Source organism: Colobus angolensis, unplaced genomic scaffold, assembly GCF_000951035.1.
Source record: "Colobus angolensis palliatus isolate OR3802 unplaced genomic scaffold, Cang.pa_1.0 Scaffold19, whole genome shotgun sequence".
NCBI lineage: Eukaryota > Metazoa > Chordata > Mammalia > Primates > Cercopithecidae > Colobus > Colobus angolensis.
Genome location: NW_012115043.1, coordinates 13,557,794 through 13,573,778, shown reverse-complemented (window position 1 = coordinate 13,573,778; position 15,985 = coordinate 13,557,794). Strand labels below are relative to the sequence as shown.

The following is a 15,985-nucleotide window of genomic DNA, read 5'->3' as shown; positions in this document are numbered from 1 at the left end:
AAAAATACAAAAAACTAGCCGGGCGAGGTGGCGGGCACCTGTAGTCCCAGCTACTCGGGAGGCTGAGGCAGGAGAATGGCATAAACCCGGGAGGCAGAACTTGCAGTGAGCTGAGATCTGGCCGCTTCACTCCAGGGCGACAGAGTGAGACTCCGTCTCAAAAAAAAAAAGAAATTAGCTGGGCGTGGTGGTGCACATCTTCAGTCCCAGCATTCTCTTGAGGTGTAAAAAAAAAAAAAAAGAAAATGATCAGTCCTCCCTCTCTCCCTGCTCAGATACACACACTCTCTCTGTTTCATGTGCATACACACCCCTGTTTCTCCTCACAGGCAGTAGTTCTCTACCTAGAAGACTGAATTCCACCTGAGATCTCTAGATGGTTTTCTGTATATTCTTCATCTTGACCTGCCTTCTCACTTCTCCAATCTTCCCTTCTTTGCAGGTGGCCACGTCAATCCAGCTGTGTCTTTTGCAATGTGTCTCTTTGGACGGATGAAATGGTTCAAATTGCCATTTTATGTGGGAGCCCAGTTCTTGGGAGCCTTTGCGGGGGCCGCAACCCTCTTTGGCATTTACTATGGTGAGTAAAGTCCCTGAGTCTTAAGATTAGGAAGAGCTGGGCATAATTTGAAAGTCAGAATTACTTGGTAGGCACAGGTGAGAAAAAGCAAGGACAGGAAGCGTTCTATAAGTGACAGGAAGTTCTAAATTTGAGAAAATGAGGCCACATTACCGTTCCAGCAAATTCATGAATCCTGTTGATGAAAATGGTCATATCTTAAATGGGAAGCAGAACTTAAAGAAAGCCTATCTTTGTGCCAAGCCAGAACTACAACATGAACATCCATACAACAAACAATAGGCCAGTGGCTTCCCCACTGCTGTCTCTGATTTGGCTGGGAAAGGAGGTGTTTTCTGGTAGCAAAGGTGTGACCAGTAAGTATTGAGAGAAGGACTCTGGGATGATATCTTTGAAGGAAGAGACACAGCAGAGATGTGGGCTGGGTGGGAGACTCATTGTCCTTCTATCAAACAGCCAGGGCTTCCACTCTACAACAGTCCTTGGGAAAAACACAGTACTGGTGATAGAAGACCAGACTTTAGTTCTAGCTGTTCAGTAAATACCTGTGTGACTTAAATAAGTCATCTGATCTGACTAGCCTCAGTTTCCTCCTCTGGAAAATGAGAAAATTGAATTACATGACTCTCAAGGCCTTTCAAACTAAAACACCTTGGTGTTTCCATGAAATCAACTGTTAAAGCAGCTCCTTCCTTCTAACCCAAGGTAAGACTTAATACGTTATGACTCCCAAACTGAAGGCCTTAGGAAGTCATGGAGGACTAGGTGTGTGGTGACTCACGCCTGTAATCCCAAAACTTTGGGAGGCAGAAGCGGGAGGATCGTTTGAGCCCAGGAGTTCAAGACCAGCCTGGGCAACATAGGGATAGCTTGTCTCTTCAAAAAAAAAAAAAATTAAAAATAAGCCAGGTGTGGTAACTCACATCTGTAGTCCCAGGTACTCAGGAGGCTGAGGTGCAAAGGTTGCTTGAGCCCAGATCAAGGCTGCAGTGAGCCAGGATCACGCCATTGTACTCCAGCCTGGGCAGCAGAGAGAAACCCGGTCTCCAAAAAAAAGAAAAAAGGAAAAAAAAAAAAGAAAAAGAGAAATAGGTTATGGAAAGGGACTTTTCCCCATAGAGTGTCTTTCTGAGAATTAGAGTCTAAAAGGGCTAAAAGGGAATTCAAGGCCACACAGGAAATTCAGAGCCCACTGCTATGGCAAGAATGGCCTGGGGTCAGTGCTGGCTGTGGCAGTGACTGCCATACCCCTAGCTCTAAGGGCGTCTTCAGTATACTGCAACACCCTTAAATTCTGGAGTGGTATTAGGGGTTACTGAGAGCCCTCTGGGAAGTACAAATTCTTCCTAGAGCAAGACCAAGCCCCGCTTTGGCTTTCAGTTGACCTTGAAAAATCCAAGAATTACCACAAAAGAGAATTCACTCCCAGGACCCTATTGAAGAAGAATTTGTCCAAGTTTGGAGTGGGCCATTCAGAGAGGCCAAGGGCCTTCTTCCTTTGACCCTCCATCCTGGGATCCACCTGGGCATCTCTAAAACTATCATTCCTCAGAAGTAGAGAGAGACAAATGACACGGCTATGCCAAGCTCAACCTGAGTGACTGGTTGTTTAGCAGAAGGCTTGGCATAGGCCTCCTTCACCTCTTCCCAGAGAACACTAATGTGCTGGAGTTTTGTCTTTCATAGATGGACTTATGTCCTTTGCTGGTGGAAAACTGCTGATCGTGGGAGAAAATGCAACAGCACACATTTTTGCAACATACCCAGCTCCGTATCTATCTCTGGCGAATGCATTTGCAGATCAAGTAAGTGTAAATTCAACAAAGACTTAACTTTGGTGAAAAGATACGCTCTTATAGGGGAAATGCATTGGAGAATTAGAGACCAATCAGAAAGGAGAGATTGTATTTCCAACGGCAAAGGTTGCTGGGCATAACTCAAGCTTTCTTGATAATTGTTTTACCTTTGCAGGAAGCTGATACCACCAGAAAAGTTTTCTCCTTCCTCTTTAATACATACACTTGTTCCCATTAGTTGAGATCCAAAAAAGAATGAATGACTAAACGTTTCAACCCCTGTAGACATGAATGGAGTTCACTTCACTGTTGTCTCTTTTAACATGTAGTCTAAGTGTGGAGGCCACAAGAGAAGACATTTCTACTTCAAATCAAAGGGACTGTGAAGGGTGGTAGCTGAGCCTAGGGTATCATCAGTCCTCTCCGTCTCACCATGTACATAGGTTTATTTGTTTAAACTGTCAAGGTGGCTAGAAGTATCTCTGCCTTATTGACATTTAAACAAGCTTCTGGCTCCCAAGCATACTGTGGTGTAACCAATAGCACACCTATTTGGTCAGCTTGTGGCAGGACTAACATTGTCAACTCAAAAGACTCTTCTTCCCTTATGGTGTCCCAAGAAGGCTGCTAGTCATCTTGGTCAGTGCAGTGGAAAGAAGGCTATGTTTTTCAGTATCTCCAAGTTCTGCTTCTATGATCAGGATTTATACAGTGGAGCAGATCAGAATGGGCATGTGTATAAAATGGATGTTCCAGTTCATCAGCTCTGCCCATCTCCATTTAATACATGGATGAAAAACCATGCCCTCATGTCCTTAGCTTTTTTACTTTCCACTTTCATTAATAAATCAAACAGGCAACAAGCGTTTATTAAAAACTCACCATGTGCTTGACCCTGTGTCTGGAGCATGAAAGACTGACAAGCAAATGTGAGTTGTAAAGATCCAAGATGCAGAGTCTGAATGCTTGAATTAAAATAGCTGTTCTGCCTCCAACTTCCTGCATGGTTTCAGAAAAGTACTGAACTTTTTGGGTCACAAGTTTTTCACTTGTAAAATGGGGGTAACATGAGCCTTCATGAAGTTACTTATGAGGATAAAAAGAAAAATATGAGAAAAATGCATTATAAACAGTATCTGCCCAGAAATTTAGAATCTAGTTGAAGAGCATTGAACAAGGAAACAATGCAAAATAAGATATAATTAGATAGGGCTGGGCATGGTGGTTCACATCTTAATCCCTGCATTTTGGGAGGCCAAGGTGAACAAGTCACTTGAGCCCAGGAGTTCACTACCAGCCTGGGCAACATGGCAAAACCCTGTCTCTACCAACAATACAAAAATTAGCCAGGTGTGGTGGTGCTTACCTGTAGTCCCAGCTACTTGGGAGACTGAGGTTGGGGGATAGCTTGCACCCAGGAACTGGAGGCTGCAGTGAGCTATGATCACACCCTACACTTCAGCCTGGACAAAAAAAAGAAGAAAATAAAAGAAAAAAATACATAATTAGATAAGAAACTAGAGTATAGGGGCCATATTATAATAGAAATTTGAAGCAGAGAGCATAGAAGAGCTACGACAATTTTGGTTATTTTGGTGTTTTTCTCTAAGTTTTTTTTTTGAGACTGAGCCTGTTGCCCCAGGCTGGAGTGCAATGGCATGATCTCAGCTCAATGCAACCCCTGCCTCCCAGGTTCAAGCAATTCTCCTGCCTCGGCCTTCTAAGTAGCTGGGATTACCAGCGTGAGCCACCACTCTTGGCTAATTTTTGTATTTTTAGTAGAGACAGGGTTTCACCATGTTGGCCAGACTGGTCTCGAACTCCTGACCTCATAATCTGCCTGCCTCAGTCTCCCAAAGCTGTATCTTGATCAATGCTGACCTGCATACTATATCCTGAGCTTTCTTCATTGTGTCCTTGTCTCAGAGTGAGTTTGCAATTTCTCTAAGGTCTGTGATTTCTAAGTCCATTATTGTGTACATAGTCAAGTAGAAAAAGCAAATAATAGAAAACCCTGATGCTGTAACCATCAGCAAACTCTGAAGGCTTTCTGTATTCCTTAAGCTTTGGAGAAAGTTCCAAAAATTACCAGTTATCAGTCAGTCAACACCCAACAGAGTTCTTGGTCATCATGACCATATTTTGGGGTCACCTTATCTCAAGATTACTAAATTGCTTAGCTCTAAATATTGTCCAAACATATTCCTTGGTTTAGTTAATAATCAATCACTTATTCACCCAATAACTATTTACTGGGCACCTACTTAGCCATGTACAGCTCTATGCTCTTCCTTCTTCAATGAGTTCAGAGCCTGAGGCTCAATCTAACAAGTAAACAGATATCCTTTTGCAGAGTGACAAGGACAGTGATAGAAGTAAAGTCAGAATGTCATGGAAGCCCAGAGGCGGGAGGTTTTACTCTGCAAGAGAGAGTTGGAGAAGGCTTTCCACAGAAGAGTGCTCTTGGGGGAACCTGTGTCATTTAATATTAAAAATTATTTTAACATTATTATTTTGGAAAGCAGATGAAATGATAATGAACTTAAACTTTAAAATCAGTTGCCTAGTTCCCATCCTGATTCTTCCTCTTACAAGTTTGACATTGGACAAGTGTCTTAACCTTGTTCTACTGATGTTTTCTTATCTATAAACTGAGAATAATAACAGGATTTATCTCACAGCATTACTCTGAAGTTTTTATTTTATTTTATTTATTTATTTATTTGAGATGGAATCTCGCTCTGTTTCCCAGGCTGGAGTGCAGTGGCACGATCTTGGCTCACTACAAGCTCTGCCTCCCAGGTTCACGCCATTCTCCTGCCTCAGCCTCCGGAGTAGCTGGGACTACAGGCACCCGTCACCACGCCTGGCTAATTTTTTGTATTTTTAGTAGAGATGGGGTTTCACTATGTTAGCCAGGATAGTCTCGAACTCCTGACCTCAAGTAATTCGCCTGCCTCGGCCTCCCAAAATGCTGGGATTACAGGCGTGAGCCACCGTACCCGGCTCCTACTATGAAGTTTTAATGAGATAAAGCATATAAAGTACCTGGCATATAATAAATGTTCAATAAATAATGCCTATTATTTAACTGTTAAACAGTAGTTTGGGAAATAAATAACATAGAAACCAGCTATAATTGGCCAATTCAGAATACCTATTATCATTTTTGTTTATTGTCTTAAAAGTTTTCTTTTATGTGTGTTTTTAAGTAGAGTCAACCCTACATATCTGTGTATTCTGCATCCATGGATTCAACCAACCATGGATCACAAATATTTTTTAAATTGCATTTGTATTGGACATGTACAGACTTTTTTCTTGTCATCATTCCCTAAACAATACCGTATTTACATAATATTAGGTATTATAATAATCTAGAGATGATTTAAAATATACAGCAGTATGTGCATAGGTTATATACAAATAATACACAATTTTATATCTGGGACTTGAACATGCATGGATTTTTCGTATTTGCAGGAAGTCCTGGGACCAATCCCTCACAGATACTGAGGGACAGCTGTATAAAACACAAAGCACATACAAATTTTTTTTCACTTAATGTCATAAGCATTTTTAAATATTACTACATAGCTTTTATGTTTATAGCTTTTAATGGCTATATAGTAGCCTAAAAAAAGAGTAAAACCTTCCAGTTTTTCAGTACTATAAATTTTGCTAAAGTGGACATTTTAAAATGATTTTTCCACGTTTTAGATTATTTCCACGGGGTAATTCTCAAATATCCAGCAGTGTCAAATTGTATACATAAATTTATGTTTTTGAATGCATATTGCTAAATTATTGCTCAATTTCCTTTTGAAAGCATAGTACTTGTTTAGATTAGAAAAGCCTGAAATAACGATATCCTTTTCCTAACATTTGATATTGTTTGGAAAGAAACAATATCTTGGAAACAGTGTTGCGGAAAGAAGAGAGACTGGCACAATTACTCACCCGGTACATGCCAGTTATTAGTAGGCATATTGTAATATAAGTAAAGTAATATTGTAATATTGTAGAACAGTAAGAAAGGATGGTTTTGAGGCATGCAGGTGAGCAGAATGCAGGCTAAAGCCCTGGCTCAACTTCTCCCTCTCCAGGTGGTGGCTACCACAATACTCCTCATGATCGTCTTTGCCATTTTTGACTCCAGAAACTTGGGAGCCCCCAGAGGCCTAGAGCCCATTGTCATCGGCCTCCTGATCACTGTCATTTCTTCCTCCTTGGGACTGAACAGTGGCTGTGCCATGAACCCAGCTAGAGACCTGAGTCCCAGACTTTTCACTGCCTTGGCAGGCTGGGGGTTTGAAGTCTTCAGGTAAGTAACAGTGGTGGGGAGGAGACAGTTACGCTGCGCCTTACCAGCAGGGCGGGGCTTCGGCATGGAGATCCAGGGGAGTTCAGAGGACAGCGCCAAGGTTAACTGCACGCTCTGGTCATAAGCATGGGACACTGCACTGGTATTTTGTGGCATGATTGTGTGTGTGTGTGTGTGTGTTTGTGTGTGTACATGCACGCACGCGCGAGAGAGAGAGAGCGAGAGAGAGAGAGAGAGGCGGCTCTAGGTAAATTCAATAGAGATAAACCTGTCCCACATAATAATAATCCCTCAACTGCTATATGATTTTATGTGAACATTTTAGCTGTATAACTTGTCTGCAGATTCACTTTGTGACAAAGTTGGACTAGAATTTGCATCCTCTGATGCCACTACGGGGCTCTTCCTTGTGAACCACGCAACCTATGCTGCATTTATTCCACAGATATTTCTTGGGCATTATCTATGCTTTAGTCACTGTGCTAAGCAAGGAAATTTCAAATCAGCAAAAGCACTCACCTTGAGCAATATAATAAGTGCTCTGGCAGGTCCTAAAAGTGCTGTGGGAACACAGATAACCAGTTAGTAACTGCCAGGGAAGCTGGGAAAGACATGACTGCAAATGTGAGAGCTGACTTGGTTCTGGAGATATGAGTGAGAACTTCCTGACAGGACAGACGTAAGATCGAGCCTCTGCCCCAGAAATGGCAAGACTCCACGCTTTCTACTTCAGAATGTGCTGAGGAAATATGCCAACTGTTGGTACCTACCTTCTAGGACAAACTTTGCCCCTTCACTCCTTCCTGCTTTCTCTGCATGCAATCACAGAGGCGCATCCTCATCCACCCATGCCAACTCCCTGCAGGGACGGAGCTCACTTCGGTTCATCAGGAAACAGGGCTCTACCATGGAGAAAAGTAGGAAAAGCATGTGTGAGCAAATTCTAGTTTAATGTTTCCTGTGAGAACAAAGGACATGAGTGTTCCCAAATGATGACCTAGACGTAGAGTCATTGGAGTTTGGCCTGCCTTTCACCAGGGTGAAAAAGAAGTTAAAATAACTGGTACCATTGAGATTGCCACCACAGATAGCACTCAGAGCATCTAGAGTGTAAGTGCCATGAGTACCTTGACAGCCTTTCTCCTGGTATATCCCCAGTGCCTAGAACAGGGTGTAGCTCATAGAAAGGCTCAATAAGAAGGTATTGAATAAAAGAATGAATAACTTCTATGTGCCGACAGTTCCTAGGAGTAGAAGGATGCAAAGCAACTCAGTTGACATTCCCTGTCCTCAAGAAATTGACAATGCAATAAATTTCCTAGAACAGCAGTTCTCAACCAGAGGTGGGCAACTGTTCCCCTGGGCAATTTTGGTTGTCACAGCTGGAGGTGGGGGAAGGAGATGCTATGGGCATCTCATGGGTAGAGGCCAGGAATGCTGCTAAGCACCCTGCAATGCACAGAGCACACCTCCCACAACAAAGAATTATTCAGTCCAAAATGTTAATAGGGCTGTGGTTGAGAAATTCTGTCCTAGAATGATCACAACTAGAACATGAAAATGTCCCTAACGAGGGTGGATCTCTTGTATCCTTCCAATGGAGCATCAAAAACATACATCCTAAGAATCTCCTTATTCCCAGAGCCCAGAATTAGCCCATGAGTTTCCCTTAATTCCACCTTCCAGAGTCTCAGTCTTGGAGACCATGCTCTTCTCCCACCCTCTTTGAGCCCTCCTTGGTGATTCATTCAAAAGTTCAAGAGACGTGGTTGTTCCGAAACAGATGGAGATCTTGCCCAATGTCTCTTTGCTGTGTTAGGTATATGTTAGGAGAACCCACGTGGAGGAAAATGCTGGAATCACCTAATGTCCCATGTCCCTAGCTAGCATCAGGATCTTTTCCCTTCTATGCACTCATTTATTCATTCACACAGCTGCTTGATCTCTTACTCAAGGCTCTCTGCTAAAGATGATAAGACCTAGTTTCTGTCCTTCACGGTTTTATTTATACTCTATTTAAGAAGTTATTGCAGAAGCTCTTACACAAGGTTAAAGTGGTCAAGTGCCATTAAAGATATTTGACTAATTAACTCCAGGAGGTTAGAGGTCTACAGCTCCAAATTTAAGAATTATGGGAGTGGAAGTGGGAGCATTTATAGTATTTGGATATGTTTAAACAGGCAACAGAGGGGATGTCTCAGGCAGAGAGAACCCTTATTTAAAGACACAATGTTAAAATCACAAGTGATCTAGTTTAACTGGAAGGGTGCAGAAAGAAAGTTGGAAAGGGCAGTTGTCAGATCATAGAGGACCTGGACTCCCGGAATGAGAATTTTGTTTTTCTTTTTCTGCTCCCTATTCTGTAGGTTATAGGGAGTAGCAAAGTATTTGGGGTACAAGTTTGGCAGGTTTAGAATGTCAATTTAGCAAAATTAATCTGACATCATCCTATAGGACTGATTGAAAAAGGAGAGAGTGAGGAAGCAGAAACTCATCAGGAAAGAGCAGGGTTGGCTGGTACTCCTCAACCAAAAAGTTCTCCCCAAAACCTTTGAGGGACAACAGGCTTCCAAAGTGTTCTTAGAGTGTCTCATTTTCTCAGAGTTCTATATCCAAGGGAAATCCCTCAGTAGATACCCTAGCTTGGATCCACACCTAAGGTCTTAGAGAAAAAACAAGGCTACCTTGTTCCCAGGACCCCATGTACCCCTGAATGGCAAGCAGTGGAATGATGGCAGGGACAGTGAGGTGCCAGAGGGTCTGATGAGGGCAAGAGTCAAAAGACCCTGGCCGACTCTTGGTTTTTCCTTTAAATGTTAAGATGTTTCCCATCAAAGTTCTCTCCACTTACTCACATTAAGATGTTAATGACTTAATCAGGGAAAGCTCTCAGGAGTATTATTAGATTTTTCAATTAGTTGACCCAAAGTAACGAATCTCTAAAGATGATCCTTTAGACAGTTAACATAGACATGTTCTTAGCATCCCCCAAATCATAGTGTGCAAATGATCACTATATGTGTGCATATGGGACTAGGCTAGGCAGGTAACCACATCTGAGCGCCTCCATTTGTGACTTGTGAACCTCACACAACATGTCCAGTCTGATAAAAGAAAAAGTGTCCAGCCAGTGAAAGGAGGACATGTACCCTGGCTGATATCTTGGACCTTTATCTGCTGAATGACAGGAAGAGATTTTCCACAAAAGGAAATGATGGACCCAACAGGTAGCTTATACTCCCTTCATGTTTTGAGCTCTAAAGAAGACTTCAAGTCTTTACAGCCAAATGGGAGAAGCAGCCACCCTCCATGTGCCTCCTCTAGAAAAATCCATCCGGATTTGGGGCCTGGGGAAGGGCACTGTGAGAGCGGCAGTGCAGCATCCTCACTGCCGTGTTGTAAGAGTGACATCTGGTGGCTGCCGTGCTCAGGCTCAGTGCTCTTCCATCAACCCTGCATGGGCGATGGAGGACTTCAGAGACAACTTAGGTGCTCCAGGTGGAAAGGACCATGCAGATGGAGGAAGTGGAGCTCACGGTGGAGAACGGGAGTTTGATTTGCTCAAAGACCTTCTAGATAATCTTGAGATTAGACCTAGTCTCCTGGATTCTAGGACAAGGTTCTTATTTCCTGCTTATTTCCTTTATCATTCTTTCTAATCAAAGTTTGAGATACACAAAAGGCCACATGGAACATATGCGTAGTTATTAAGCATAATGATGAAAAGAACAGCTCTGGGTCCTTCTAGAATCCAACCAGAACACTGAAATTCTCACATGCCTCTGGGGACTCCTCTTGTCTTCCACCCCCTCTGCATTTATCCTGAACTTTTGTGTTTGCCATTCTCCCGCTTTTTAAAAATACTTTTATCTTAAATGTACATATCCTTAAACAATATACTGTATACTTTTGTTTGCTTTCCTGATCCTTTCTAAGAAATTATTTACATGAATTTTCTCTCTCCAAAGAAGATGGTGACAACTCACAAAGATACCTGCTTTTCCCCAGAACCATAGCTTTGCTGTAATGTACTGACATTGAGGATTTCTGGAAGAAAGAGCGTCATGGCATGACAACCTTATCAAAGGGTAGCTTCAAGCTATGACCTTAAAAAATAAGTATGGATTTAAATTATATTTAGTAGGCAATTCACACGTCCACCTTAGATTTTTTAAAAATTCATTCATTAATTGAAAAACATTTCCTGATTGATTAGTTTGATTGTCCTCATACACGAGTGATGCCCAGGAATCTCTCCACATTCTACTTGTAATCCACAGGCGTCATTATTTCAGGATGAGGGAAAGGCACTTCCTGAGTAATTGACCTGAACTTTCTTAGGGGCCCTCAATCCTAACAATGGGCTCAGGCACTATATTTTCTAAAAGGAAAATAAGTAAGACGTAGTATCTCACAAATATTAGTAGGGCAAGGAAATAGATCATCTGAAATCAGGTGTAGTGGAAAATCAAGGATGACAGTTGCCATGCTGCAGTGACCCCTCCTTATACTTAGATCTTGCTGAGTTAAGAGGGAACCATGAGCATGAGAAAGACTAACAAGTGAGTGAAAAACTAGACAGTAATACCAGGAGGAGGGCCAAGAAATGTATCACTAATTTCTTGTTTGATTTCAGAGCTGGAAACAACTTCTGGTGGATTCCTGTAGTGGGCCCTTTGGTTGGTGCTGTCATTGGAGGCCTCATCTATGTTCTTGTCATTGAAATCCACCATCCAGAGCCTGACTCAGTCTTTAAGGCTGAACAATCTGAGGACAAACCAGAGAAATATGAACTCAGTGTCATCATGTAGTGGCATACGCAGTTCTGGATTTGCAATCAGTTTGGATTCTCTTCAGAAAGATGGCATCTAAGTGTCTGTGTTTTTGTAAGCCTGAAGTGGAATCCACCCAGTTTTGTCTGCTAGCCATATGGGACACCTAATTGGAAAAACATCTGAGTAAAAGTGTGGAAACACTGACCACTTCTCTACCAGTGTCCCCCACCCCCACCCCCCCAGGATAACACTGACCGTCCCCTGAAACAGCCTTCTCTCCTGCCCTGTTTATTTCATCGTTGATGGGAATTCTTCCTAGGTAAGCACTAATAACTTCACATCTCGATGACAGTCTCATTTGGGTGGTCTCAGCTGCACTATCTGTATGAAATGCTGTCACCAAAACCCTCTTCTTCAATATCAACAAAGATTACATTCTGAGTATCAACCAAACCCTAAATTGAAAGACAAAACCATAGTTTCAGTCAACATATTCATGAATTAGGGAGCTAATGGGTTAAGCTTCTAGTTACACTGTGCTACTGGATATGTATAAAAACTCATATTCTCCAAACCTAGTGATATAGGGAGCAAGCGAATGCAGCTGGAAGGCACAAGGGGAGGACATTGTGGCATTCAGAAACTGCAGGAGACAAGATGAATTTGAGAAGCCAAATGGAATTTTTAATGGAAACCATTTATCAGATTAATCTTTTGCTCTCCTGCATTTTAGAGGACACCAATTAATTTCCTGGTCTTTAGTATATAATAACCTAAAATACAATTGTAACCCCAGTCATGAAAAATACATCACTCTGTCTTTTTAGCTCAAATGTATTTTCCTAATTGCCCACTTGAGAACAGACGTTTGACAAGTTATATCAACAACTGTGCTTGTCCGTTATTTTACACATGCCCTAGAAGCCAAAACTGAAAGCCACTGGATCCTGGTCTAGCTGAATCTTCAGAGTGGGAGGTTTCCAAAAAGATAATATTACCTTATTGGGCTTAACAATTCACAAGGCACTTTCACACACATTTTCTAATTTAATCCTCATAATGACTATCTGAGGCAAATGCCACATTGCCCATTTTTCAGACAAAGAAACAAAATCTTAGGGAAGATAAGCTGAGTTGTCCAAGAGCACATGGAAGGTTGAACATTATCTAATGCATTCCTCTACCTTTCAGAAGATCAGGAGCTGACTGAGAATCTTTGTCAAGTCTTCCTGGCTGGCCAAAGTGGAATTGGCAACTTCTAGAATATATACACCTCTAGATATAATGTTCCTCAATCTTAAGATACAAAGACCCTCATTGTCTGGGTCTATTCCCACACTTACTGAGTACAGATGAAGGAAAGTGGTAGCAATGTAATCATAACTTTCATTTGCTTGAAAAACATTATCAGAAGTCCTCCCTTCCTAAGCTACCTCTGGTCTTGCTAAGTCTTGATCTTCCTTCCTGCCAGCACCAAACATTACATTCAGGGGATTTCCTCTGGCTCAGTCTTTTCCCCTTGAAGTTCTCTAATAGATGTTACTTTTGACAAAAGACTGCCTATGAGTTACAAGCACCAGGGGATGCTCTATATCAAGGGATACCCCTTCATTCAAACTGTCAAAAAGCCCAGTATTCCCAAGGGCATTCGGTTTCCCAACTGCTTTGTGCTGATAACAGAACAACAGAAAGCAAATGTGAAATGTTTCTGATGACTTATGTTCTACAGTCTATGGGACATATGGGATTTTTTTCCTGCTTTGAAGCTACCTGGATATTTCCTATTTGAAATAAAATTGTTGGGTCATTGTTGGTTGGTTTTTATAAGTATTAAGATAATTAAGTACGTTTAGTTCAGAGGTTGTCTATTGTGTCTACAAATTTGAATTTCCTGGGGGAACTTTTGAAAAATTACTAGTGCCCAGTTGGTCCTTTGTAAACATCTCAGGTGATTCTAAAATGCAGCAAGGGTTGAGAACATTGACTTGGGTAAATTACACAGGTCTAAAGTTTCTTTGACCATGTCCAGTAGTGGCAAGGTAATTCCTAGCAGGATTCCAGAGTCTTGGGATCCTCATGGATTACGGCAATGGTTTTCCTCCCTCCCTACTTCTAAAGGGAAATGTTGCATTATTTGGAGACTTTTTGGTTATCACAACTGGGAAGGGGATGCTAATGGCCTCTAACGGCTAGAGGCCAGGGATGCTGCCAAACGTCCTACAGTGCAAAGGCAACCCTCAGAACAAATAATTATTTGGCCCAAAATGTCCATAACACTGAGGTTGGGAGATCTTGGAGTCGAGGAAAGGTGGGGAGGAGAATAAGAGAAGACACTGAAATCTTGCACCTTGATTCAAGTTCAGCCAGGAGAAAAGGTGCCAAACAAACCAGGAACAAGCCTTGGGGGTGGACTATAATTCTTAGAGCAAGGGGCAACTCAAAATTTGAGCTTTGAGGATGAACTGTGGAATCTATGATCTACACAGGTGATCATTAAACACAACTTGATGATTGATAACTAGGGTTTATAAAGAGGAAATGTACCATTATAGAAATCAACCCCAGGAAGATATTTTGCAGTGGAAAAAAGTGCTTTTGTTCCAGGTGTTCACACTCAAATTCTCTCCCCAACCCATCCCCATTTACAAGTAAGTGGATTTACCTTTGTGGAGTTATTTTCCAAGAGAATGTTTATATGGTTGAATTATCTGTATCTGAAGTCAACTAGATAGAGCCAACTCATCCGTTTTTTAAATAGTTGCTTTAAGAGCTAGAATTGTAACATTCCTCCTTCCCTCCCCCTCATCAATTGAAAAACTTGATAGGAGCATTTATCTTAATGCCAAAAATATAATTTCTCTGATTCTTTAACCAGTTGAGATCTCAGAGCATGTCAAAGGTTGCAGGGCTTTTCTAACCAGTAACAACCAGTCAATATTCAGCTGTTAAACAAGATACCCCACATAAAAATGTCTTATGTAAAATTTTATCCTTATGATATAAATTATTATTTCCTTTAAATTGCTTACACACACAGACACACACACACATGTGTCTTACTTTAAGGTATGTTGATGTTCAATAATATCATCATGGAAAAAAATACAACTTCCAGTTAGAGAGAATGGTTTATTGAGCCACAGAACCTATCGTTCAAATAAGACCATAGCCATAAGTGAACTGGAATTGCTATAAAGAAAGAAAGGGAGGGAGATCAGGAGCTTCACTCTGCTTGTAATATCACCTTAAAAACACACCCCTAAAGCAGCCCCTAAGGGGTCTCTGAAGAGAAATTGTGTTTGTGTATATGTGTGTGTGTGTGTCAGGGCTGGGAGGGGGTTTTCAGAACACAGTGTCACAGTTTGAAAATCATTGATAAAGACTTGGGATAAGTTGTTGGTGCACACTTTTATGAAAGTTTCAAGGATATAACCTACAAAAGACCATATTAGTTTAATCTCAGGTCATTTTCCAAAGACTTCTTAATAAATGAATGCGTTGGGGTGAACAGAATTACTCAACCCAGAAAACATCACTCACAAAGAGATGTGGTACATCAGTTCTCAAACTCAGAATTTAAGTTCTCTGTGACAACATGTTTACTAATCACAGCCCATACAGAGAAGCAATGGTAGTCCCGGTCACACTTAAACTGTGTTGGCTGTCTAAGTCTGTATAAAAATAAATAGATAGATGTTAGACAGACAGACAGATAGGTAAGCAACCAACCATGCTCCAATCTCTTTCTTGTTGCTGGAAATGGAGTAGCTCTTATTCAAGAGATGCTGTCTCTGGATTAGTGGAAAGAGGGCCCCAGGCAAACTGAACATGAATCCATAGAACTCTGTGTGGATGAAGATGCTGCCCAAGCCAGTGGGACTCTGTCTCCCTCCAGGGCTACCTTATGTTTCTAGTAGCTTTCAACACTTTTGCCTTCGTGGACCTCTCCCCACCCCTGAAAGTATCGATCAAAATAAATTGTTTTGTAGTTGTACTAGTGACAAGCTCGATTATATTCTTTTTTTCTGGATGTGATTTCAGAAGAGATTTAAGCCTTTCCGTGGTCTCCTAGAAGTAGCATGGATTCCAGGCGTAGCGCCCAGTGAGGAAGTCCCACTGCCTGCCACTGCCTCCCTAGCCTAGCGTGCCCCTCCGTGTCCCAGAGCCCTGCACACCACAGCCCCTTCCTCCACGGGGAGCCCTCAACTCCCTGACTATGGGGCCTCAGGAAACGCTGTGAGAGCCTTGGAAGTCCTGGAGGTTGTGAGGGATGCTCCAGAGGCCAGACCACTGTTCTCGGGGATCGGCCGCATTGTGGCCCTCCCCCTTCTGCCCTCCGCCCTCTTCCTCAGGCTCCCAGCAGGAAAGAGGCTTCCTGACTTCCATCCTGCAGAGGAAGCAGGGCGGTCCAGGGGCCTGAGTACCTCTGATCCAGAGGTCCTGTGTAACGTGTTATTAAAGCACAATTCTTGTGCTTTAATTCTTTTTTTTTTTTTTGAGACGGAGTCTT

General features: G+C 42.0%; 2 protein-coding genes across 3 annotated transcripts in view; one reads left to right on the top strand and one right to left on the bottom strand.

The window, feature by feature from the left end:
• AQP9 (aquaporin 9) overlaps nucleotides 1–13,288 on the top strand; it is a 48,983-nt gene extending 35,695 nt beyond the window's left edge. The window contains exons 3-6 of one of the 2 annotated variants that reach the window (XM_011940515.1): nucleotides 443–580; nucleotides 2,267–2,385; nucleotides 6,483–6,700; nucleotides 11,337–13,288. In XM_011940515.1, coding sequence (XP_011795905.1) covers nucleotides 443–580; nucleotides 2,267–2,385; nucleotides 6,483–6,700; nucleotides 11,337–11,511 — 650 coding nt within the window. In that variant the 3' untranslated portion in view covers nucleotides 11,512–13,288. The remainder of the gene's footprint in view (nucleotides 1–442; nucleotides 581–2,266; nucleotides 2,386–6,482; nucleotides 6,701–11,336) is intronic. The other variant, XM_011940516.1, reaches the window with a different exon arrangement.
• The window catches only part of ALDH1A2 (aldehyde dehydrogenase 1 family, member A2), a 323,505-nt gene that overhangs the window by 218,103 nt on the left and 89,417 nt on the right, over nucleotides 1–15,985 (bottom strand). The gene's annotated exons all lie outside the window — the stretch shown is intronic.